The 24,686-nt window shown below is 47.1% G+C and overlaps 1 protein-coding gene across 1 annotated transcript in view; it reads right to left on the bottom strand.

Annotated features, from left to right (window-relative positions):
- The window catches only part of LOC107121831 (mitochondrial peptide methionine sulfoxide reductase-like), a 49,710-nt gene that overhangs the window by 8,340 nt on the left and 16,684 nt on the right, over positions 1–24,686 (bottom strand). Inside the window, exons 3-4 of the mRNA XM_015424832.1 lie at positions 22,506–22,610; positions 15,952–16,058 (exon numbers count right to left, since the gene is read on the bottom strand). Coding sequence (XP_015280318.1) covers positions 15,952–16,058; positions 22,506–22,610 — 212 coding nt within the window. The remainder of the gene's footprint in view (positions 1–15,951; positions 16,059–22,505; positions 22,611–24,686) is intronic.

Raw genomic sequence — 24,686 nt, 5'->3', positions numbered from 1 at the left:
CTGCTGAACATGTGTCCTAAATATCTTAGAACTTCTGACTCAAAAAAGGGGAGGAAGATGAGGAAAGAGAAGATTTGTCCTCTTCTTGCTTTCCATTTCCAATCCTAAATTTAAGAGTTATTTTAAACATTTATATGCCATCTCTTCAGGTAACGAACATAAAAGAATAAGATAAAATAATAAAAACTAGCCATTAAAACACCAAAGAATAGAACATCCAGCAATCTAGCAGATCATGGTAATAGTCCTCATACTAAAAGCAGATTTTAAAAACAATTAAAAGGTAACATCTTAGGTGTAAAAAATGCTTTGGCCTGTTCATTTAAAGTGTTGATCTTAAAGAGCACCCCCCAGGAGCCACTGTGACAGTATTCAGCCCCTATTGGTAAAGTGTGAATTGTTCTATTCTGAGGGGTTGCTAAATTTTGGTTGGAGTGGAGATCTCCCCCCCTTGTTAGATTATTCTGAGAGCCTATTTCTAAAGGTGAAAGCTAGCTGGAAGCAGAACTAGCAAGGGAGTGGTTTGCAAATGTCTTGCACTAAGGGCAACTAATTTACATCCAGTGATCCCAGTCATGGGCTGTTTGTTATTACTGGAAGATTCAACAATGAAGCTGAAATTGGTTCCTTGATCCCCATTCCTTATTTAGTACACAACTGTGTGAATGGACTGAATAAAGATTCCAAATGTAATACTAGTAATACTAGTTTTTAAGCATGGGGCAGTTAACACTACAAAGGGACAATGTCAGCGGTTCTAGGATCCAGTATCTGCTTCTGTCCTTGTGAAAGAAAAAGGCAGTATGCTGTCTTTAAAAGCAGTGAATGTAGATAAGAGCACAAAAAGCTCCTCTCTTACCCTCGGAAAGGCAGCAGCAAATCATGTGCTGGATTTGGGGGCGGTCCTGGCACGCAGCGTCCTGCTGGAAAGCAAGGAAGGGAACCCGCTTGACTTCCTTCCGGCCAGGTGCCATCAGGAGGTCCACCAGCGGGGCCAGGCCACTGGAAGCTCTCCCACTGTTGCCCCCACCCAGCACCAAGAATATAAGGAGGGGGGGGGGATGAGATAAACTACTAGGAGAGAGTTGCTCCAACACATTGCTGAGGGGACCTCGTTGCTAGAGGAGGAGCCCAACCAGGGGCAAGAAGAAACCAGGAAGGGTGAGAGGGGAGCTTGATATCACCCTTGGCACAGCTGCGGGTCTCGGCCCTCACTGACCAGCCCGACATGTTGCTGCTGCGGTGGCGGCAGTGGGACGGGAGGTGGGGGCGGCGGGCTGGCTCAGCTCAGCTGGTGCTGAGGAGAGAGTGTGAGAGTTTCCAGTGTGGGGAGTCTAATACCCATGTCCCCTCCCCTCCAACTTAGGTACAGGACCTCTGTCTTCTGTGGATTATGCTTCAACCGACCCTGCTGCAAGCATCCAGCCACAGCCCCCAGAGCCTCAGCTAGATTTCCAGGGACAGAGGATGGATGGCCATCCAGGAACAGACAGAGCTGGGTGTCATCTGCATTTTGATGGCAACCTGGGCTTATACCTCTGGACTAACTGGGCAAGGGGGCACATGTAGATGTTAAATAACATTGGCGAGAGGATCATCCCCTGCGGCACTCCACATTCCAGTTGGTATCGTGGGAGACCCTCTCACCCAGCGCCACCCAATGCCCCCAACCATGGAGAAAGGAGGAAAACCATTGCAAGGCAGTCCCCTGAACTCCTACTTTGGCAAGGCGGTGGGTCAATAGATCATAATCAACCATGTTGAACATGGCTGTCAGATCTAGTAATGACAGCAGTGCCAACCCGCCCCGGTCCAGATGTCTATGGAGGTCATCTGTAAGGGCAACCAAAACTATCTCCGTCCCGTGGCCAGGGCGGAAGCCAGACTGGAAAGAATCATGGCAGGGAGCATCATCCAGGAAAACTTGGAGTTATTTGACCACCACTCTCTCAACCACCTTAACCCAGGAACAGTAAGCCCAACACTGGGCGGTAGTTGGCCAGGACCGCAGGGTCCAGTGTTGGTTTTTTCAGGGGCAGACGAGCTACCGCCTCCTTCAGAGCCCCTGGGAAAGTCCCTATAGACAAGTTGATGATTTCTCCCAGAGGAACCCGAGTACTCTCCCCACAAGCTTTCACTAGCCAGGAAGGGCATGGGTCAAGGAGGCAGGTAGGAGGCTTCACAGCTGCCAAGATCTTGTCAACTTCCTCCTGGGAGAGTTGGCTGAAGTGGTCCAATATTGGACCCGAAGATGGACAAGGGGCTTCTAACTCCCTTACTTTCTGAATAGTGGTCGGGAGGTCATGGTGGAGCATCATGATCTTGTCTGCAAAATACCTCGCAAATGCCTCACGGCCAATAGCCAATTCCCTACTGTTTGATCTGCCCCGTGGAAGAGTTGTCATAGACTGAAGAATTCTAAATAATTGGGCAGGGCACGAGCTCGCAGATCTAATGGAGGCCACATATGAATTACTCAAAGTGTATATAAACAAAAAGCAAGTGGACACTGTACTAAGAAGCCCTGTTCACATGTACAGTGGATGCACTGTATGTACAGATGTAGTTCTGTTTGTAAAAAACAGCAAATGTGCATTCACTTTACAACTGAAATCAGGGAACAGTTCTTGGATAAATATGGGGTTTGTATCATGTGTTCAGGGGCTGCGGTGGCTCAGAGGTTAAGATGCTGAACTTTAGACTGGAAGGCCAGTAGTTCAGCAGTTTGAGACCCGAGTTGCCGCGTGACGGAGTGAGCTCCCATCTCTGGTCCTGGCTCCTGCCAACCTAGCAGTTCGAAAGCAAGAAATTGCAAGTAGTTAAATAGGTACCACTTCGGTGGGAAGGTAACAGCATTCCGTGCACCACGACATTTAGTCATGCCGGCCACATGACCACGGAGATGTCTTTGGACAGTGCTGGCTCTTTGGCTTGGAAACGGAGATGAGCACCACCCCCTAGAATTGGATTCAACTGGCTTTTGAGCAAGGGAAACCTTTACCTTTACCTTTATCATGTGTTCAGCTATACATGCATTGAATGTAACATGAGAAATACTCTATGCACATATAAAAAACAACTAAGTGTACACAGAGGCCTGTTCACGTTACAGTGAATGCCCATACATACCTGCATCTATTTATAATTAACAATGTTCATTCACTTCACAAATGAAACCGGGACCAGGATAAATGTGCAGTTTCAATGTTCAGCAGTACAAGCACTGAATGTCACATGAGAATTACTTAATGCACATATGAAGAAAAATCAAGTGTACACTGGATTGTACGTGTATCCACTGTAAACTTGTGAACTGGGCTTCTGTATACTGGGCCACACATCCAAAAGGGGTTTTTCAAACTCTCCCCACCAGCAGGAAAAGCATGGGTGGGGACAACTGAAAATCCACTGCAATAAGCTGCAACCCCTCTGCACCCCAGAGCAAGGGTGATATGCCCCACCCAACCATGCTGCCTGCTGCAACACAATCAGCATCACCAGAGTAGAAAGGGCAGACCCGCAGCCAGAATTTTTTGGCTTGTGGGGCATATTTTTTCCTTTGTACGTGATAGCCAATACCTTAAACTGAGCCCGGTAATGCACAAGGAGCATCTGTAGGATGGGAGTAATATGCACGCTCCATCTAGTTCCTGTTAATTCACTGAGCCATGTTTCAAAGTTGATTTTGAGGGGAGACCAGAGTGTAAAATGCACTACAGTAGTCTAGTCTCGACAGGGGTCATTTCGTAGAAAAAGAGCTAGGGGAACTCATTAGCATAACTCATTAGCATATGCCACACCCCCTGACATCAGGGGCCCGGCGGTGGACCTGCAAGGCCAGCGGGAGTGCGAGGAAGCCCCGCCAAGGCCCTCCCTGGCCCCAGGCAGGCAGGGGTGGGGAGAGGCGGGGAGGAAGCAACTTACCCTCCCTCTTCTCCTGCCTCCTCCTGGCTGAATGAGGGCTGGAAGCGGGGCGGCCGGAAGCAGGGGGTGGGGCTTCCTCATGTGCCCTGCCCCCCTGCACCTCACCCGGGGGAACTGCGTTCCCCCGCGTTCCCCCCCCCCCCAAATGACCTCTGAGTCTCGATATTACTATTATGTCTTTAACGGTATTAAAAGCCATGCTAAGCCTGAGACCACAGTAAGGATTGTAAGCTGTCACAATTCTATTGGCTGCTGTATATAAGTACCCAATCAGAATGCAGAGTAATGTTCAGGAGGGAACGAATCTGATTGGTTGTTAACGTTATAATGCCATTGGTCCTTAACTATTCTAGGGCGTGGCTACATCAACCTGGGATAGGTTGAAAGGGAGCTTTTGCTCCACTGCATGTTGTGTGTGTTCTCTGTTCCTGTTACTTCAATAAAGCTGATTCACTGTTTTACCTAGGAGACGGCGTTGAGTTCCATACTTATCAATTACTGTGTCATGGATTCAGATACCCAGAGTTGCAATGCCCGGGATCTCCAGTTACAATCATCAGGTAGGAAGTGATGTAAAGGATCTCGACGTGTGACCCTGCAGGGCTGCTGCCAGTCAGAGTAGGCAGTTCTGACACTGACAGACCAATGCTATATGACGCAGTGTAGAACAAGGAGCTGCTGATGGGAGGGAGAAGATCTGGCATCACTGATAGTGGCTTTCTTAATATGTGTACCACCATACAAATATTCTGCAAATACCCAGTTTTCAGTTAAAGCCGGAAGCGCCAAATTTTACAGAAAGTCAATGTTGGGTGTCAATTTGAACTCATGGCTTGAAAACAAATCACGCCCTTATTCCTATCTGATGCTCCAAATGTATCTGGAAGAAGCGAACACTGGTCCCTGCCACACAGGGGGGGGGGAGCGCGGGCAAAGTGCGGCTTTTGAAAGCCGCACCAAAATAAACACGCGGCGGTGGGATCACACAGATTCCGTGAGCCGCCGCTCAGTTGCTCCCCGGCAAGATTAGATGTCGGGGAGAAAGCCACGGAGGGGAGCGGGAGGCCGCCAGCTGCGCATGCGTGTGCATGCGCAGTTTGGCTGGGAGCCTCAATTGCTCCAGAAGACGGACGCTTGGGCGATCCGATGGCCGTGCTTGCTGCGGCGTCTCTGGTAAGTCCTGCTCGGGAGGTGGTTTTTTTAACAGCGGATTTTCAGCTGGAAGGGCCGGATCGGGGACGGGTGCGCGCCGCTTCCCAGAAGTTGCGGTGAGATCGCGCCCGTTTGCTGTGCCCCCGATCCGTCCCTCGCCCGGCCCAAAACCTTTCGTGTGACTGGGGCCACTGTTGAGCTATCAAGACTGAATCCCAAGTGGTTCTGGCCTGCAAGGATGCTAAACTCTCCTTGGGATTATTCATAAATGCCAAGATATTTCTTCTTTTGCAGACTGGCCAGGGATGCGCTAAGCTCTTGGGGCCTTCTCCAGGGAGCACAGAGCAAGTGCCTAATATTAAAGAACAGAATATATAAATAACAGATTGCTCCTAGGGGCAGCATGCTGTCCCCCCCACCCTCTGGGATGAAGGAGATTGAATGTTTTCTCCCCGGAGAGAATATCTTTGCATGTCTAATAGGCCACTGGAAGCAGGCCTGCCGGTGAGGAGCTGTGGGACATGTCATCTGAGTTCCCAGGACAGAGATGGATTCTGATCTCAGTTATGCTGCAGCGGAGATAACCCCTCAAAGACAACAAGAAGATCTATTTCAGATGGATGCTAGAGAAACAGGCCCCCTTATTGCCATGCCAACTGAATGCAGACCTTCAACACTCAGAACGTTTGATGAAGCTGCAGCTCTATGCAGTGGAAAACACAGCAAGGAAGCACAACAGAAGCAGGTCAACAGACTAGAAAGGAAATTCCTATAGAGTCACTCAGGATAGAGCTTGCTCAGGAGATTTAATTCCTCGTTGAGGATGCCTGGGATATATGATATCTCTAGGATAGGTCATTGATGGTAATCTGCTTCCAGACCCTTTAACCTACCAGGCAGCCCAGTGCATTGCGAGCACATGACATCAAAAGAGACATCAAAGTAACCTGACAAGAAGAGGAGACAACCTCTTGAGCCAGCTCATGGTAAGAAGAGATCCTCCCTGCCACCAAGTAACCTCACCTTGCTGTCTTGCTGTTGAATGCAGCATGCATGCAAAGAGAAGCAGGTGTGGCACACATGTTCTCCAAACACATGCAGTTAGCAGCACAGGAGAAATGGCAGCTTTACTGAGGCTTGCCATCCAGAGGGCGGGGCTCCTCACAACGCACCTGAGGGTCCCAGTCCAGGGTGGTTTGATAGGGCCCATTTCCCTGGTTCTGATCTGCTATTTTCCATCGTTTCAGTCACTCTGTTCTCTGCCTTCCTAGATTTCACATGCAGACTTTTAAAAATCAATTCTAGTACTAGCACATGCACAGTCTCGTACCTTTCCCAGCTGTTTATTCTCATCTTTTCCCTCCACTATACTGATACACCCAATCAATCCCTGAAGAAACGGAGCATTAAATGTTACAAGCAGGACATATCCCCAAGTCCTTTTTGCCATTATGCATTGTAAGTGTGCAGGAGTACTTGCATGCCCCACTAAGGTACTAACACCCATGCAACTTGGCAGCCCTGGGGACTGTATGGCTGCAAACATCTTCCTGTTACTAATCACACAATGGGGCTATCAAAGTCTACAGGGGATGGAAAGGGCTGGGAACTGCATCTGAGTTGTGCCCTTCACCCAAATGTTAAACACAGGGAAGCTTTACTGAAACTGTATCCTCTTCCTGTGTAATGCTTAGAACAGGAGTCCTCAACCTCGTAGTTCCCCCTGTGACAATGAGAAACCAGAGACTGTGCCATGCCAACAGGACCGTGATACAGCATGGGCATGTGAAAACTGTGCAAAATGTAAGCAAGTGGGACATTGTGAAGCCAATGGATGACTATAATGAAGACTGCTCCTCATGTTACCAAGGTGTACTGGGAAATCCCTCCCCTGCAAAATGCTTTCCCCTGCTACCTCACTCAGTTCATGGCATTATTTGCTTAGATTCTGTGATTAAATGTACAGCCCTCCTCCGCATTGTACGGCTTATAAACTCAAGCTCTAGGTCAAAATTATGTTGCTAATTATCGCCCAGTCTCTTATCTCATCTTTCTAGGAAAAGTGACTGACAGAGTAGTAGCAATCCAACTCCAGGTCTTCCTGGATAGCTCATGGGCTCTGGTTTCAGGCTAGGCTATGGGACAAAGCCGGTCAAGCTTCTCTGTTGCTCCTCCTGGATCTGTCTGCAGCCTCTGACACAGTAGACCATACCATCCTACTGAGATGTTTTGAGACAGAAGTAGATATCATGGGATGTGCCTTGGAGTGGTTTAAATAATTCCTTAAAGGGTTGCTGTTGGACACCTGCTATCATCAGTTTGGGAGTTATCTTGTGGAGCTCCTCAGAGTGTAATCTTATCCTCCATGTTATTCAACCTCTATGTAAACCATTTAGGACAAGGGTGTCAAACCTAAGGCCCGCAGGCCAGAACTGGCCCATCCAGGGCTTCAATCAGGCCTGTGGCTCTCTTTTCCACTCCCTCCCCCTCCCCTGCCTGTCCTCACCCTTCTGAGGGAGATTGGGGCTGCTGAACTTCCCAAATGGCTGGGCCTCATCTTTGCCTGTTTCTCCTCTGGCAAGAAGCTCCTCTGGGTTAAAGCACAAAACAAGTTGCAAAGTACATGCAGAATGGATTTTCCTTTAAAGTTTCTGGGCCCAGATAGACTATTCTGGGACTGGAATGACAGACCCCAAAGTGGAATGACGGTCCCTGGGAGCAGCAGCTGCATTTTGGAAATGGAATTCCACTCTGGGGGCTGTAATTCCAGTCCCAGAGTAGTCTGTCTGGGCCCAGAAACCTTAATGGAAAATCCATTCTGCTTTTCTTTGTAACTTTTTTTTTGAGCTGCAATGTATTTCAATGGAGTGGAGTTTCAGTTTCCAGTGTTTGTATGCCAGTTGAAGTTGTCTGACTGCAAATAAAGGGCTGATGTTTTGAGCCAGCTTGCCTCTGCTGAATGGACCTGAGAACAGGTGCCTGAGTGAGTACTCTAACCTGGGAACCCAGAGCCAGAGAAGGAAGTTACAGCGGAGAGCCATTGCCACTCTGAGTAGACCTGGGGGGGGGGGAAGCTTGCATGCCCAGCCATTTCATGTTTTCCTAGGCTCAGAGCCTTTTATAGTTTTAGTTTTTATTTTTAGTTTCTGCTGTGATCCTTGTGCTTTTTCTTTTATTTTAAAAATTGCATTGCCAAATCCCGCTATCCCCCCACCTTTCCATTTTAGGTAGGCATCTTTTAAGGGTGTGTGTGAGGGGGAGGTTTGGGAGGTGTCTGTTATCAAAGACTGTTAAATAAAATATTGCAAGAGTGTTATTCTTTTAAGCATGTTTGTATTTAAGTTCAAAAAAACCCCTTTAACTGTGTTTGTCGGTATCATTTATATGGTTAATATCTTCGCTACCTAGCATTACATTTTATGACACACTTTGCCTGGCCCAACAAAGTCCCATTTATGTCAGGGCCCTTGTAACAAATGAGTTCGACACCTCTGCTTTAGGAGAACTCATTTGTAGCTTTGAAATTTGATGTCAACAATATACAGATGGCACCCAGCTTTACACCTCTGAATCAAAATCCCCAAGTGATGTAATAGATGTCCTGAGCTGCTGCCTGACTGCTGTGGTCTAATGGCTGAAAGCCAATAAAACTGAAACTGAACCCAGAGAAGACAGAAGTGATGCTGGTTGGGAAACTGGACGTCTTAAAGGACTCTGTGCTTCCTTCTTCCGATGGGGTTCAGCCAACACTGACTCAGTTAAGAGCTTTGGAGTTACACTGGATCCAGCATTACTGCTGGAGAAGCAAGTTAATGTGGCTGCAAAAAATGCTTTCTTCCAACTCAGTCTAACCCCCAAAATGGCCCCCTACCTTGACTCAGTTGATCTGGTGACCTAGATCTATTCCACAGTAACATCGAGACGAGACTATTTTAAGGAACTCTACACAGATCTCCCCTGAAAGTCAATTCTGAGACGACAATCAGTTCAAAATGCTGCAGCTAGGTTATTATTGGGGGCTAGGTGGAACGTGCATATCACTCCCATTCTGCACTCACGCCATTGGCTGCTCATCAATTACTGGACTCAATTCAAGGTATTAACAATAGCATATAAAACCCTTTGTGGCCTTGGTCCCTCCTATCTGTGGAATGCTTCTCTCCCAATGCTCTGCCATGCCAACTTTGCTCATTGCAGCAGGGCCTTCTGCAGGTCCCACTCTGAAAATGGCGCAGGGCTATTTTTGGGCAGGAACGCACAGGAACGGAGTTCTGGCTGGCTTCAGAGTTGGCCACGCCCACTACAGCCAAAACCTCCACGTGCGTGGCTAAAGAGGGAAGGCCTGGAGAGTGACCCCCCCCAGTGACTCTGAGGCCGGCCGGCCAGGGGGGCCCTGGAAGGATCAGTGAGGCATTTAAATGCCTCCCCGTGCCTGTCCAAGGGCCGGCTAGCCCAGGCTCCCTGCAGCCAAGGGGCCCCCCGGCAAGCCCAGGGAAGGTGTGGGTGTGGCCTAATATGCTAATGAGTTTCTGCTGTTGGGTGTGGCCTATTATGCTAATGAGTTCCTGCTGGGCTTTTTCTACAAAAAAAGCCCTGGGCAAAACTGATAACCGTCCAGACTAATGCATTGTCTGCTGTGTCCCCCACCTTAAGGAATGGCCTCCCTGATGAGGTTAAGAAGGCTCCCACTCTCCTGGCTTTCCACAAAATATGTAAAATGGAATTATTCAAGAGGGCTTTTTGCACAGGTAAATAGGACTGTACTGTACTGGAATGGTAAGAAAGTTGCCTTGGTAAAGGGATAGGGAGGGACTGTGGCCTACAACACTGTCCTACTACCTATCACTGTATGCTTCAGTCTAGGTAGTTTCTACACCACTTAACATATCATGTTTTTAACTCATGCTTTGTTCAGCTCTGAAATTTCTGTTCATTTTAAGATTTCTGTAATCCAAACCTTATTGTATTGCTCGCTGGCTGTCCCATCCTGCTGACTTCTTTATTTACACTATGTAATCCATCAGAGACAAAGGCAGACTATAAATGACCAAATAACAACAACAATAATAGTAACAGTAATAATAACAACAACAACAACAACTGGAATTTTGCACGCTGATGACATCAAACATACTCTTGTTAAGAAAAATACAACCAATGAGTATTACCAAAGAGTTAAAAAGATACTACAAACAAAATTAAATTGAGGCAACACAGTAAAGGCAATTAATAGTCCCAGTTCTATGATACACAGCTGGCAAGACTGGAAACAAGCAGAATTAGAAGCAGTAAGTGGGAACCCACAAGAAACTTGTGGGAGCAGCTATCCCATTCCCCTCACCTCTGCTTCTTTCCCCCTACTTCTCTCACACTCTCTCTTTCCTGCCGCCCCTTTTCTTACTCTCTCTCTCTCTCTCTCTCTCCCCTCCATGCCTGTCACTTTCTTTCTGCCCCCACCCCATGACTCTTTCTGTCCCTATCACTTTCCCGGCCTCCCACCTACTTCCTCCCCTACACAGCAGCAGTGACAGCACCTGCTCTCCAGGAATCACAACAGATTGCCCAAATACAGGGATCAGTTCCTCTTAGGGTTGCCAGCTCCATGTTGGGAAATTCCTGAAGATTTGGGGGTGGAACCTTGGGAGGGATGAGGTTTGAGCTTGGAAGTGACCTCAGCAGGGTATAATACCATAGACTCCACCCTTCAAAGCAGCTATTTTCTCTAGGGGAACTGATCTCTGTCATCTGGAGATTAGTTGTAACACCAGGAGATCTCCAGCCCTCACCTGGAGGTTGGCAACATTAGTTCACCTGGAGGAAATGACTGCTTCAGAGGGTGGAGTCTATGGCATTATATCTGTCTGAAGTCTCTCCCTGCCTCAATCCCCACCATCTCCAGGCTCCACCCCTCAAATATCCAGGAATTTCCCAACCTGGAGTGGACTATCCTAGTCCCAGGCCTGGCTACAAACCTCCTGCTATTTAGCCATTCATACTGCAGGAAGAATCCTTCCCAATCCCAGATACAGTTTTGCTTTTTGCTTCCTCCTCCCTCTCTCCCTCTCCAGCTATCAGGTATTCTATATCTCACTGTCGATGTGGGAGGCCCTGGAGCAGATCCCTCCAGTGGCCATTTCAAAAGGTATTGGGGGGGGATTCAACCCTCCCCAAGGTTTTTTTTTACTTTTTGGATTTTTCTGCAGACCCACAGAGCCCCCCGAGTCTGTAGAAAAACCTGTTTTGGGGGGGGAGTGTGCCCCCATCTGTGGAAATAAGTATCCGCATGCAGTGGATACTTGTTGAGAGATATATAGATAGATCTCAAAACTCACAAAATAATGACAATGCATCACTCACTACACCCTAGAAGTGACATTTGAAGAAGGAAATGGAAGGGCTCATTCTAGCTGCACAAGAGCAGGCACTTGAAATGAATAGTATGAAAGCCAAAATTCAGAAGACCAGTGATAACAGCAAATGCTGACTTTGCAAGACAAAGGATGAAACAGTCAACCATATGGTCAGTGCCTGCAGTAAAATTCCTCAGAGTGGCAATAAAGAAAGTCACAACAGAGTTGCAGCTATGTTGCACTGGAATCTTTGCAGGAAGTATGGATTATCATCAGCCAGAAATCCATGGGAGCACAAACCAGACAAAATCATGGAGAATGAGGAAACACAGATTCTTTGGGACTTCCGATTACAAACAGATAAACACTTGGAGCATGACACCCCTGGTATCACAATCAATGTTCCCTCTAAGCTATGGAGCCCTGTGAGCAAAAATTCTACTTGGTGAGCTACCAGCATTAAAGTTGTGAGCAGGAGATTTGGCTGCTGCATAAATTAGTTTGTTCTGGAGCCCTCCTTCCTGAGCTAAGACAAAAATGTGTGAGCCAGAGGCTAAAAAACTGTGAGCTAGCTCACACTAACTCAGCTTAGAGGGAACACTGATCACAGTTGTACAAAAAATGAGAAATAGGGTTTGGATAATTGACACTGAAATCCCAGGAGAGAGCAGAATAAAAAAGAAAGAACAGGAGAAGCTCACAAAATACTAAAATGTACAAATAGAGTTAGAGAGCCTCTGGGAGAGGAAGGTTACCATCATGCCAGTTATCACTGGAGTCCTTGGAGCAGTGCCTAGAAGTCTCAAGAAAAACCTGGACATTCTGGGAATTGAGCAAATCACACCAACTCAGCTCCAGAAGATAGTGTTGCTTGGAACAGCAAGAATCCTGCAGAGATACATCTGCAATCCCAAGAACTTGGATAGATCTCAAACTGCAGAATACCATCTACAAGTCAAATATCTGACTGTGACAATTAATAACAACAACAACTGGAATTTCGAATAAACATTCTGATCAGGGGTGCAGAAACCACAAACATAAGGGAAATTGCCATGGGTGTGTGGTTCCACAATTGGGTAATCCTTGGGAAACCATGCCCATGTAGACTTGGGGGGGGGGGAGAATTTTTCAGATGCCTATAGATCAAACTTCCATAATTCAGAGTTCTCTGGAAAAGCACCTCCAGCTAGCCAGTCAGATTCTCTACTATAATAATAGTATAATATAACATCACGTCAGACAATCATTCTGTCATGCAACATTGTCAGGCCTTCGTGCCAGAAGGGGGCACCAAAACTCACTCCATGCACGTTTTGTGTTTCAATAGAGCCATGGCTGCAGCAACCACTGGGAAAGCTTACAACGAGATAGCCATGATGCAGCTTTGACAAACATCATGTAACTGGGGTGGGCAGGTGGGCGGGGGCTTGCCACTTCAGATTCTTTCTCTCACACGTGCCGCAATGAAATGTGTTTCTTTTCATCTTTTTTTTTGGGGGGGGGGGTTGGGAATGAATGCATCTCTCCTAATCCAGGGCACTGCTTCCCACCAAAACTAAGCTCCCAGGGGACCGGAATGCTCGTGGTTTAGGGTAGGAAAATCTTGGGGCAATTCCATCTAGGAAGAACCATGCAGCATGCACTCGATCTCACCTCTCGAAAAGTCTGCAAACATGGAGCTGTTTTCTGCAACCGGGAGCTGCCATTCATGCCGCTTGCCCAGCCCCCCAACACCCCACGCTCCCTCCCCCTCAACCACATGCTGATGTCTGCCCAGCACGTGCCAGTTTTAACCTGGGTTGCCCTTAATTGTCCCTAGGATGACGGCTGAGGGGGGAGCCAAACCGCTTATGGCAATGAATCATCTTGAAAGGGGTGGGGAGGTGGGGAGTTGCTGCACCTGTCTCTGCCAGTGACCTTTGCTCCCTAGTTGCCAATTGCTTTGATGGCAAGTTGCCAAGGAAACCACCCCCACACACACACACACATATCCCTATTTTCTATTTGAGAATACATGTATGGCCTTGAAGGAGTAATTATCTATCTTCGCTTTGCCTGCCTTTGTTGTGAGGGACGGAGCTTAGGGGACAGGTTCTGCTCATCAGAGAGGAACAAGATGAAGCCTCCTTAAATCACATGTATGTGACTGAGAGAAGCCTGCTAGTATTTCAAGGAAGGCAACGAGACCAACATTTAGCATCTTGAATGAGGGATGCGTCTGTGCCTTGGGATGGGGTTTTTCCTCCCTAATTAATTCCATAATTAATTAAATTAATTATATTTCCAGAGTGCCTTTCAGCATGCATTTCAAAAGCAGCCCACAATTCAAAATGAAAACAATAATATCATAAAGGCAAGTGACCCAGCGTAGTGATGCTTTGATGATCCATCAGTGAGATTTGTCTATTAAGGGGGGGGGGGATCTGGGTGACAAAAGTCCCCCTGACTAATCAGGCAGATTTCTAAAATGACACATAAAAAAACTCCACAAGTGCAGCTTTCAGAGGCATGCCCATTTGTCTGAGGGAAAACTAGATGTGACGTGAGATTCATGAACAGAACACCAACTATGTGGTCGAAGGCTTTCATGGCCGGAGTTCATTAATCGTTGTAGATTTTCCAGGTTGTATGGTGTAGAACACCAACTGTTGTTTTCAAGTGCAACTAGCGCCCATGGTTGGGGGTTTTTTGCATCAAGGCAGCAGGGCAGAGGGAGACAATTCAGTCCTTTTCTTGGCACCATTTCTTTTCTCTTGACTGCCCCCTTGAAGTTTCTATTTCTCCAGACGTACAGGTATCCACAAACCGGTGATCACCAAGGTTGTGCCTCCCAGTGTGTTTCCTGACACTCACTGGCCCCTTCTCCCAAAGCAAAAAGCCAGTTTGTAGTGTATTCCAAAGCTGCCATGGAATGCAGAATGTATGTGAAACATCTCATTGAAAAGCAATGTTAAGCTTCATCCTGGGCTAGGATCCAAATACATCCAATTGTATCGCTAGCCCAGGAAGTAACAAGCCAATCACTTCACAGCAAGCTCCCTGAGCGGGAATGTCCGTGATTGGTCCTTATGTGAACAACCTTATTGGTTGGTATTTGTACAGGAGTGTGGCTACATTAGCCGGGAATGTTTAAAAGCAGGACAGCTGCAATGTAAAGGCTGTTCTGGCTATCAGATGTTGATCCGTGTTCGAGTTGTGTTCGAGTTGAAGAATAAAGCTGTATTCTTGCTGAATCACTCTCTGACTTCTTTGTTAAGCGAGCGACTTAACAAAGTTCTGGCTTTCATCCAGCACACTGGAGCAGAAGGTACTTTAGAAAAGTCCAGGAAGCCTCACCTTTGTGTCTACAAGGAACTCTCAGCTAGAAATAACTGCCGGCATCATCGAAGGATACTTGACTTAGAACCTCGCAACATTTTAAAATAGCACCCACTATCTTTCTCCCCCCCCCCCAGATTAAATATCAGGGAGAAGTGAGCCAGGCATCTCTTTATAATTTCATTTTTTTAATCCTGCCCTACCACCAAATTATTCATAACAACATCCATAAGGCACACTCCACCTGCTTAGCCTTTACGAGTGAGACTGACAGGCTGAAAGTCATCCAGAAATCTTTGTAGATGAGTGAGGATCTGAAATCAAGTCTGCTGCCTCTAACAACTTACAACCACACTGTAATGTGTAGTTTAGGAATCAGGGTATCTGTCCATTCAAGCTTCAAGGTATCTGTCCTGGACAGAATTTTGCACACTTTCCTACTTTTAAAGAAACCCATAAAAGTTCACACCAGAAGAAACTCAATTTGTACAAAAGAGATGCGGAAATATTTCCTGAATATGTTATTCAAATTTGCATGATGGCATTGAAGGCGGCATAACTTTCTGTATTTTAACTATTTGCATAATGAATTCAACTTCTGCTGCCTATGAGGAGGACCAACTAAGAGCCCGGGGAACAGCTCCCTGCCCTCCTCTAAGTGACAGCCCTTCAAATACTTCAAGAGAGCAATCATGTCTTCCCTCAACCTCCTCTTCTCCAGACCAAACATCCCCAAGTCCCTCAGTCTTTCCTCATAGGGCTTGGTCTCCAAGCCCCCAATCAACCTCATCACTCTCCTCTGCACGCGCTCCATTCTGTCCACATCATTTGAGAAGTGAGGCCTCCAGAACTGCACACAATACTCCAGGTGCGGCCTGACCAATGCAGTGTACAGTGGAACTATGACATCTTGTGATTTGGATGTTATGCCTCTGCCGATACAGTCCAAGATCTCATTAGCCTTTTTTTGTCACCACATCACTGCGGAAACTGCAGTCCGGAGCCTCTGCAATTTTTGTTGCTTCTGTAGAATTGAAGGCTACACTAGATTATGAAGTGTATTCAGTGCTACACTTCCCCAGTATAAAACAGCCAGAGACGTGAGGGTACAGCCATGAAGAATGAACCGTGAAGGGTGATAGTGAAGAACCAGTTGCATGCTCTCACTCCCCCCCGCCCCCAAATCCTTCCCTCCCTGCTATACCTGTTCATATACTGCTTTGGACCTCAGGGCAGATTCCAGTTGCTCAGGTCCAAAGGTATAGATGGCTGAACGGTACTGTGTGCCGACATCGTTGTGCTGCCTCATGCCTAAATACAGAAAGAATCACAACATTAGTGACTGCGGGAAACTGAATGTCACACTAAGATCTGGGACACTCTACCCTGGAAGCTCACTGGGTGACCTTGGGCCAGTCACACACTCTCAGCCTAATCTATCTCACAGGGTCACTGCTGTGAGCATGAAATGGAGGAGCAGATAATGATGTTGTGTAAGCCATTTTGGGTCCCTGTTGGAGAGTAAAGCAGGGTATGGATATCTAAGTCAGTAATCTAAACACAGAAGTCCTCCTTCCCACTGCACATGTCTGAGGCAAAATGCAGTGATGGCTCTGGACTTGAAAAGGAGACTGGACAAATTCATGTACGGGAGGTCCATCAGTGGTTAGCAAAACAAGACCTCCATGAGCAGAGGCAGTTACAGGAGTACAACAACAGGAGGTGGCAGTTTTGGACTCCATGCCCTGATGGTGGGTCTTCCAGGGCATCCAACTGGCCACTCTGGGAAACAAGATGTCGAGAGAAGAATTCCATCTTTATCTTGAAGTGCAAAGCACCAATTGGGAAATCTATGGATTTGTCTGCTCCTTAAACTCTGCTCCTAAGACTACTCCAGGCACTTTTAGAAGTTACGTGAGTGATGACACACTTATGGCAGGACTTCTCCATACAGCACCATCTTGATTGGCTTACAGATGCCATGTAAAGACAATGACTGGAGAAACCCTCCCTTGAATTCCATGGAATTTATGACACGCAGGCTTGAGCTGAGTGTCATGCCTCCTGTGCCTTCGGTGACTGATTGAGCTTTCCCCCCCTTTTAATTGCTACCATTGCTCTTTTTTAAAAACCACTTCACTGTTCTTGTGAGAACATGGCGTCACCACCAGGTAACTCTGGAGAGGCCTGAGTTCAAATCTTTATTCTGCCGCAGAACTCAATGAGGAACCTTTGTCACTCTCCCTTGCAGGATTATACTAAGGGTAAAATGGAGAAGGGGGATTTGCTCTTTGTAGCGCATTTTTATCTCTCCAAGTACCTGCTATCTGAGATACCAAGTACTGCATCTAGGACCTTTTTCAAGGAAAACATGTGCTTCCTGTTTTTTATTCTGCCCTTCCTCCAAGAAGCTTAGGGAAATATACATGGCTCTTCCTATCCCCTTTTCATCTGCATAACAGCCCAGTAAGGTAGTTACTGCTCCAGGGTAGAGATGTGAAGGCCCGGAAAAAAAATGGGAAAATTCAGGAAAAAAACGTTTTTTTCCAATTTTTTTCCCTGAAGCTTTTTTGTTTTTTTCCGAAAAATCGGAAAAATTGAAACAAGAAAAGAAAAAAAAATGATTATGGAACGTTTTATTTTAACATGATGAATAAAATATTTTAAGACAAGGTGTTCAAATATTTTCCAAATCATTTCTAAAATATATATATATGGTATCAGATTGATCTAATTTCTGTGCACTGACAAGCAAGTCCTAGGTTACAAACTGAACTCTCCAATGCAAGAATAAGATGCATTTCTTCCTTTAGGAGGTGCGATTGTCAGAAGAAAATAAAAAAGTTTCAGTTTTGTTTTTGCATGTAGGTGGGTATTCTGTTTGTAATAATTGTTTGGATACACTATATTTTTAATATGCTAGTTGTGATAATTTCATGCCAAGTAAAAATGTCCATAGTCATATTTTATGTTCCTAAACTAAAAGAATGACTTTCAATGTAGAAAAGACAAAAGAAATGCTAATGTAGCATTTTTTTCAATTTTTCCGAAAATTTCCGTTTTTTTCCACACAAGAACCCGGGGAAAAAAACGGGGTTTTTCCCGAACTTCAAAATTTCCGGAAATTTTATATCTCCACAGTTACTCAGCAAGCTTCATGGCAGAGGAGGGCATTTGAACCCAGTCTGCTGTATGCCAGCTTAAGTTCCTTTGGCAAAAGTATGGAAATTAGATTCACTGAATACATAAATTTCATTCTATCCACATGGTGTGCTGCTTACAGAGTCTGATTAGGATCTGGGAGACGTCTGTTCAAATGGCCACTCTGCTTTAGAAGCTCACTGGGTGACCTTGAACCAGTCACCACACCCAGAATTAAACTTTGTTAGTATTAAAGGTGCCACTGGACTCAAACTTTGTTCTGTTGCTTCAGACCAACATGGCGACCCACCTGAATCTCACAGGGTGGTTGCTGATGATGTCATGAAACACTTTGGGGTCCACTGGAGAGGAGAAGTGGGGTGCCAGATAACAAAACAAAGAAAGAAACAGTTTGGGGGTGTGTGTTTAGTACCTGCCTCAAGAACTTTTGCATGGAAAGGTGGGAGAGGGATGTTTTGAAATAAACAATAACTCAAAGCCACCCGCTCCCTTTTGGACACAGTTTTGATGCTTCCCTGGGTCCCTCTCCACAGGACTTCAGAGGTGCCCTGTTTGCTCAGCCCTGTGGTGCATCTTACCCACCCCCAAGCTCCCATCCCAATATTCAGGATTCAGTGCAGTTGAGGACATTGCTGACAACAATGGTTTGGCAAGGAGGACCATCAGAAAGCTGAACTAGAACAGTCCACCCCAAGCGCTGGCTGGATCTGTGCACCCATGAACACTTTCCCCCTCCTGTTCCTCCTCCCAGTTGCAAAAAAGTGCTGTACCTCTTGTGGGACAGGCTGTTAATCATCTGGGCATGACAAATTTCAGCTATGCAACTTACACCCCAGCTGTCTGTGTAGTGTGAATTCATAACAGGGCCTACATTTGGAATGGAAAAAGTGCAGCCAAGCCTGAGACTAGAAAAGATACTGAAGTGGGAGAAAGCAACAAAGAGGCCAAAAGTTACTGGGAACATGGGAAAGACACGATATAATTCCCAAGGTAGAGGCTCTGCAGCTTAGTAGTAAGGCCAGGAAAAGAAAGGCTAAGATCTGGAAGAGCCAGGTTAAATTCCCCAATTCTGCCATGAATTTGCTGGGTGACCTCAAGCCAGTCAATGGCCACAGGCACTCAAGCAGAAAATGCGGGGGGGGGGGAAGCGTGGCTGTTTGCCCCGGGGCAAAATAGCGCACGGTTGTGCCAGCAGACATACCGTGGAGGTCCCGTGGTAGGGGGGAGGTGCCGAGCACACCACAATCCTGCGCTGCAGCAAAGAAGCGGTGCGGCGCGGCAAACGGGTGGGGTTTTTTCGGACACCAAAGTGTGCGCATGCCCCGTTGGGTGTTTGTGCGCATCCCATGGACAGTTGGGAAAAACCCCTTTATACGAGGGGACATTGATGGGCACCGGAACTACTACCGGAAACGCGATCAGACGCCCGCCCTTGCCCCGCGGTTACCGGAAACTAGTACCTCCGAGGTACTAGTTTTTAACCGTGCATCTTCGGCGGGAAGCCTTGGGATTGTCACGGGAGCTCTACGCTTCCCAGATGTGGCGGTGAGATCGCGCCCGGAAAATCCGCCTATCTTCCGTCCCTCTAGCGTGCCTAATGCTCCGTGTGACTGCAGCCGTACACTGTCATCCTAACCTACCTCACAGGGTTGTTATGACGATAAAAGGAAGAAGGGACAACCATGTAGAGCTTCCAGAGCTCCTTGGAGAAAGGGAGCTATATAAATGTACCCAAGAAAGCACAATGGGTTGGATCCGGTCTAAATTATGTCCTCAGAAGCATAGCTCCGCTCCCCTATGCAGCCAAAAATGCCCCAGGAAAAGCTGTTCATGGAGGATGGGGACCTCCCCAGGAGCAACATGAAGGGGAGGGATGCCACAGGAAGGGGAAATTGCCCCCTTTGCATGCACAGGACTTTCTGACAAGATCTGACACAATATGTTTGCATGCAGAAGGTCCCAGGCTCAGTCCCCTATACCTCCCGTTAAAGGCTCTGAGACAGCACATGCTGGGAAAGATCTTTCTCTGCTAGAGGGTGCTGGATCACTGATGATGATGCTCACGCACCTAACTTTGGTACAGCAAACACATTTGTTTGCACGGAAGGCAGAGAGTAGGAGAAACATTCAGCTGCAATGATCCATCACCCCGACATCTTTCCATCACCCCAACCTTCCCCCCTGCTACGCAAGATGTTAGCAGTCTTTATGTGCATCCATAGAACTGATTTTTACTTCTTGTAATTTGTATTTTGTATTATGTCATTTTGTATATTGAACGCACTTGGTGCCCTATGTGAGCCGCCCTGAGCCCGTTCGCGGGGAGGGTGGGGTATAAATGTAATAAAATAAATAAATAAATAAATCCAGTCATCCAGACATTGTGAGCTGACTTCAAACAAGGATGCAAATGCTTTAGATGAACAGCCTTGACGCAACAAGCTAAATGAGCACATGGGCACTAAGCCGGTGACGGAGCAAGGAGTTAAGCATTCTCTGTCCCTATGTGACTGTCTCCTTCAAAAGGACAAAACCTCCCCAAACTTTGGTGTTGTGAGCGGTCTCGGCTTGCAGTCTGCATGCAAGGAGAGCTTCCTTCTTGCCAGGATGTTACTGCACAGAGCTCTCCAATATAGCAGTCTTCCTGCACTGTGAGGATTCGATAAGACACATACTAAGAGATCATCAGCCATTCCTGGGCTTTTGTGACTGAGGCAGGGGCAGGGGGGGGCTTTATCTGCAAGGTCAGAGTCTGCACCTTCACTGCTGCAGTGCAGCCTAGTGGTTAGGAGGCAGATAAAGCCACACACACACACACACCCCAATGTCATTTTACATTTAAATGTTAAGTGTCTTGGAGCAGGATCTGTGAAACTGAAAGTCCAAAGTGACATGTGCAAGGACAGCGATTGCATCCAGCATTGCAAATTAAACCAGGCCCTCAGCTGTTACATGCGTAGCATTATCATGCCAAAGAGCCACACAACCCAGGTTGGCATTCTGCAGGTGGAACACAACTGGAACACAATTACATGCAGAGAGGCCCAGTTTGAATGAGACACTGAGTGTGCCTAACATCATATGGGCATGTTCTTCTTGTGCGTTGGGTTCATGCTTAAATCAGAGCAAGGGTATTGCTGTAATTCCCCTCCACTAGGTATAGCTTCTGTTCAGGATATGAGACAGTTGTGAGGGGAGAACCCCACCCCCCAAGCCTGCAACATCTCTCAGTGGCTCAGCCTAAGCTTAATACTCCCCCCCACACACACCAATATGTCATCTCCACAGACACACGTTACTCATTAAACGCAAACACACAATTACAAGCCCAGAGGAGTGCCCTGCCAGTGACACACATGGAATGCTAATCTCCTCATTAAAATTACACTTCATTATAAAAGCTCAGCCTTCCACAGACCTCCGACCCTCCCCCACTGTCACTCAGCACTGACGTGAGGCGGGTTTCAAACAGACTTCCCTCTTCTTCTCCCCTTCCACCTTCTGGTTATTAAAAAAAAAATCTCCACTCTCTTCTCTCTTTGCAACTGAGCCCCTCCTCCCACACGAGAAACCCCATGTTCTTACCATTCTAGGCCCCCACACTTCAGAATGGCAGTGGAAGCCATGTAAAGAGGGAGCCACAGGCTTTGGAGGCTGGCATCCAGAAATGCCAAATGCTGTTCAGTAAAAGAGGGATTAACAGAAGTACTCTCCCCGAGAGCTCCAGATATCCTCTGCAGAAGGCAATTTCATTGGGAAAAAACGTGCTGTTACAAGGTGCGGTGAGGTCTAGCTGGCATTTGCTGGGGATGCCGTGCGGGAGGAGACAGAGCGTGCTAACCAGACGACATTGACAGTTCCAACATACTGGTAGCATGACAGAGCATATGCTTTGCATATGCAACATCCCAGTTCAATTTCAGGTGCCTCCAGTTAAAAGGATCTCTAAAAGCAGGGCTAGGAAGGGTTTTCCCCCCCAAGTGCTTGGAAAGCTGGTGGTGGTCAGAGCAGACACTACTAAAGACTCACAGTGAAATCATACACAGAGTGACTAAACCCACTGAACTCAACAGTTTTATACAGCACAGGACTGCATTGCCAGAATGGCATCTTCAATGTGCCATGGCATTTCACAAGTGAAATTAGATACATAATCTAATTCTACACGTAGATTCCTGGGAACTGCTGTTTCCTCTTATAGAATACAAAAGCACTTTGATGGGACATTTAAAAGACCCAGCTCCCACCAATATAGCCTTATTGGTGGTTTTGTAAATGCAGACATCCTGCTTGTTTCACGGCACTGCCTTCTCCAGCTACAGGGCAAGGGCAATGAGACCATCATTCGTCGAGTCAAACCGAGATTTGAGTGTCTACTGGCAAGGTGAAACCCGGTTAGGCAAACTAAGGAGTCAGGGTTCTGCGCTATGTCTGGTACATGTGGCAGATCAGAAACCCAAAGCCAGCTATGCCTCAATAATGAGATTCTATTTCCTCTCCTTTAATATCCTACTGTAACCACTAATGATGACTGACATTCAAGTGAACATAACGTAAGCAGAGAAGCTCTCCCGTTCCTTTGCTGCTAGGTCTTACCGTGAGTGGGGTCATGGCTCTCCCAGAAAATTTTGAGAAGGTCCTCGTAGCTGATTTTCTGTGGGTCAAACACAATCCTGACTACTTCAGCGTGTCCTGTCTTCCCTAGGAAAGGAGAGTGGAGAAAAGAGATGGTCATTAGCCGATGTCCTATCATTTAGGGAGCCAGGCATTTCCTTCTGCCCTCTAAATAGCAAGACAAATCAATCTCTCCATATCTGTTGGACTCAAAAGAGGCAGACCAAATCTGGGTTTTTTGCTCAGTTGCTATTCTTTATTCTGAATTTGATGCTATTCTGGATTTGAGTGCGCCCAAGAAATATGAAACTCCAGAACACATCTCTCAATCCACACTGAGGAAAAACATAATGTGTTGTTAAGGCTCTCGTTCACATTTGAACACATGCTCTCAGCAATTCCATTATGCCACACAGAGGTCTAATACAGCCTGCCAGATGAAGACAATGACCCCACAGACACACCAAATTAAAGGTAAAAGGTAAAGGTTCCCTTGCTCGAAAGCCAGTCGAATCCGACTCTAGGGTTGCGGTGCTCATCTCCGTTTCAAAGCCAAAGAGCCAGCGCTGTCCGAAGGCATTTCCGTGGTCATGTGGCCGGCATGACTTAACACCAAGCCGCACGGAACGCTGTTACCGTACCACTTCAGTGGTACCTATTTCTCTACTTGCAATTTCTTTGCTTTCGAACTGCTAGGTTGGCAGGAGCTGGAACTAGAGACGGGAGCTCACTCTGTCATGCGGCACACTCGGGTCTCGAACTGCTGAACTACGACCTTCCACAGCCTGCAGTTCAGCGTCTTAACCACTTGAGCCACCGCAGCTCCTAAGTTAAAGGTAATTCCCTTTAAAACTAATGGAGCCACACTACTGTAGACCTTTTGTGTAAAAGCTGTGAATTGATCTCCAGGTAAGGGAAGGTGGGCTCCCAATTTGGATCAAGACACGAGGGGACGAGCCTCAGTTCAAACCCTTCTCCCTCACATTGCTTCCCCCAACAGAAATGGTTCCATATTGTGTATGTTTCATTCAGATCCCAGAAGTGGGGTGGGGGGGGAACTATGGGAGACGGGAGTAGAGAACTTTTTAATGTTTTTTTTAAAATAGCTGTAGCAACAATCCAAATCCCACCCCACTCCCCATGGCTGCTTTTAAAGAAAACCTCTGGGATATCACTCATGTAATAGTACTATTCGGACATTCTCTATCTGTTTAGTACTACGGCTAAAAGAGCTGGACCCAGACTACTGAGCTGGATCCAGATATCAAAAGTATCCATTTCAGCCACAGATCGTTGAGAAAACAACTCCCCCCCCCCCAAATGCTCAGATTAGTCCCCCCCCCCAATATGCAAAATGGGATTCATACAGACATATATAACACGGTCCTTATGACTGCTGACGGAAAAGGTTAGATAGTGATTGTTTAAAAACCAAAACCCCTGCACCCTATCTTCTCTAAGTGACATTTAAGAGCTGGGCTGTGACCCACAGCAGGCAGCACTGGAAGGGTTAACCTGGAATCTCATCTCTGATTGGGTGCTGCATTTCCACTAAGGGGGAGAAGGAGGAGGGGAGAACGGTTTCCATGATAGCGACCCCCTATCGCCACTTGCCAAAGCATCTCCCTAGAGCATTCTAGTTAATTTTCCTCAACCAAATGCACTGCCCCTCACGTGGTAATTAGGGAGAAAAGGGGGCACGGGGGTAGGGGGACGTATGCGCTTTGATGAGCAGCTAGTTGTGCCTGCTGTGAAGCGTCCTATATACACTACGTGGGGAGGGAGCTGGAGGAAGGGGGAACAGCCAGGGCTGCAGGCTGTTTCACCAGAGAGCCGAGCTGAGGGGACCAATGGCGGGACACAGAGAGCCCAGCCAGCCCTTCACTACCTTCCCGGTTTCCGGTACTGCAAGGCAGAAGAAGGGGCAGAGGGCCATCCAAGCAGAGCTCTTAGGCTCTTGTTGTGAAAGCCACATGATCGAGGCCACATTGAGCACTGATCCCTGCGCCCCATCCCCAGTCGCCAGATGAGCTCTGGAAAAATCACGCTCTCCTGCAGCGGATAGACTTACAGCTGCAGTCCAAAACAGGCCTGCTTCTGTGAGCCAATCGCACCATCTCAGGACAGCTGTGCATTCCTGCCCTCTGCTGCACCTGAGGAGGA

The sequence above is a fragment of the Gekko japonicus genome, unplaced genomic scaffold (assembly GCF_001447785.1).
Source record: "Gekko japonicus isolate JY-2015 unplaced genomic scaffold, Gekko_japonicus_V1.1 scaffold1099, whole genome shotgun sequence".
Classification (NCBI taxonomy): domain Eukaryota; kingdom Metazoa; phylum Chordata; class Lepidosauria; order Squamata; family Gekkonidae; genus Gekko; species Gekko japonicus.
Note: the sequence above shows the minus strand (reverse complement) of the source record. Positions and strands in the feature narration are given on the sequence as shown.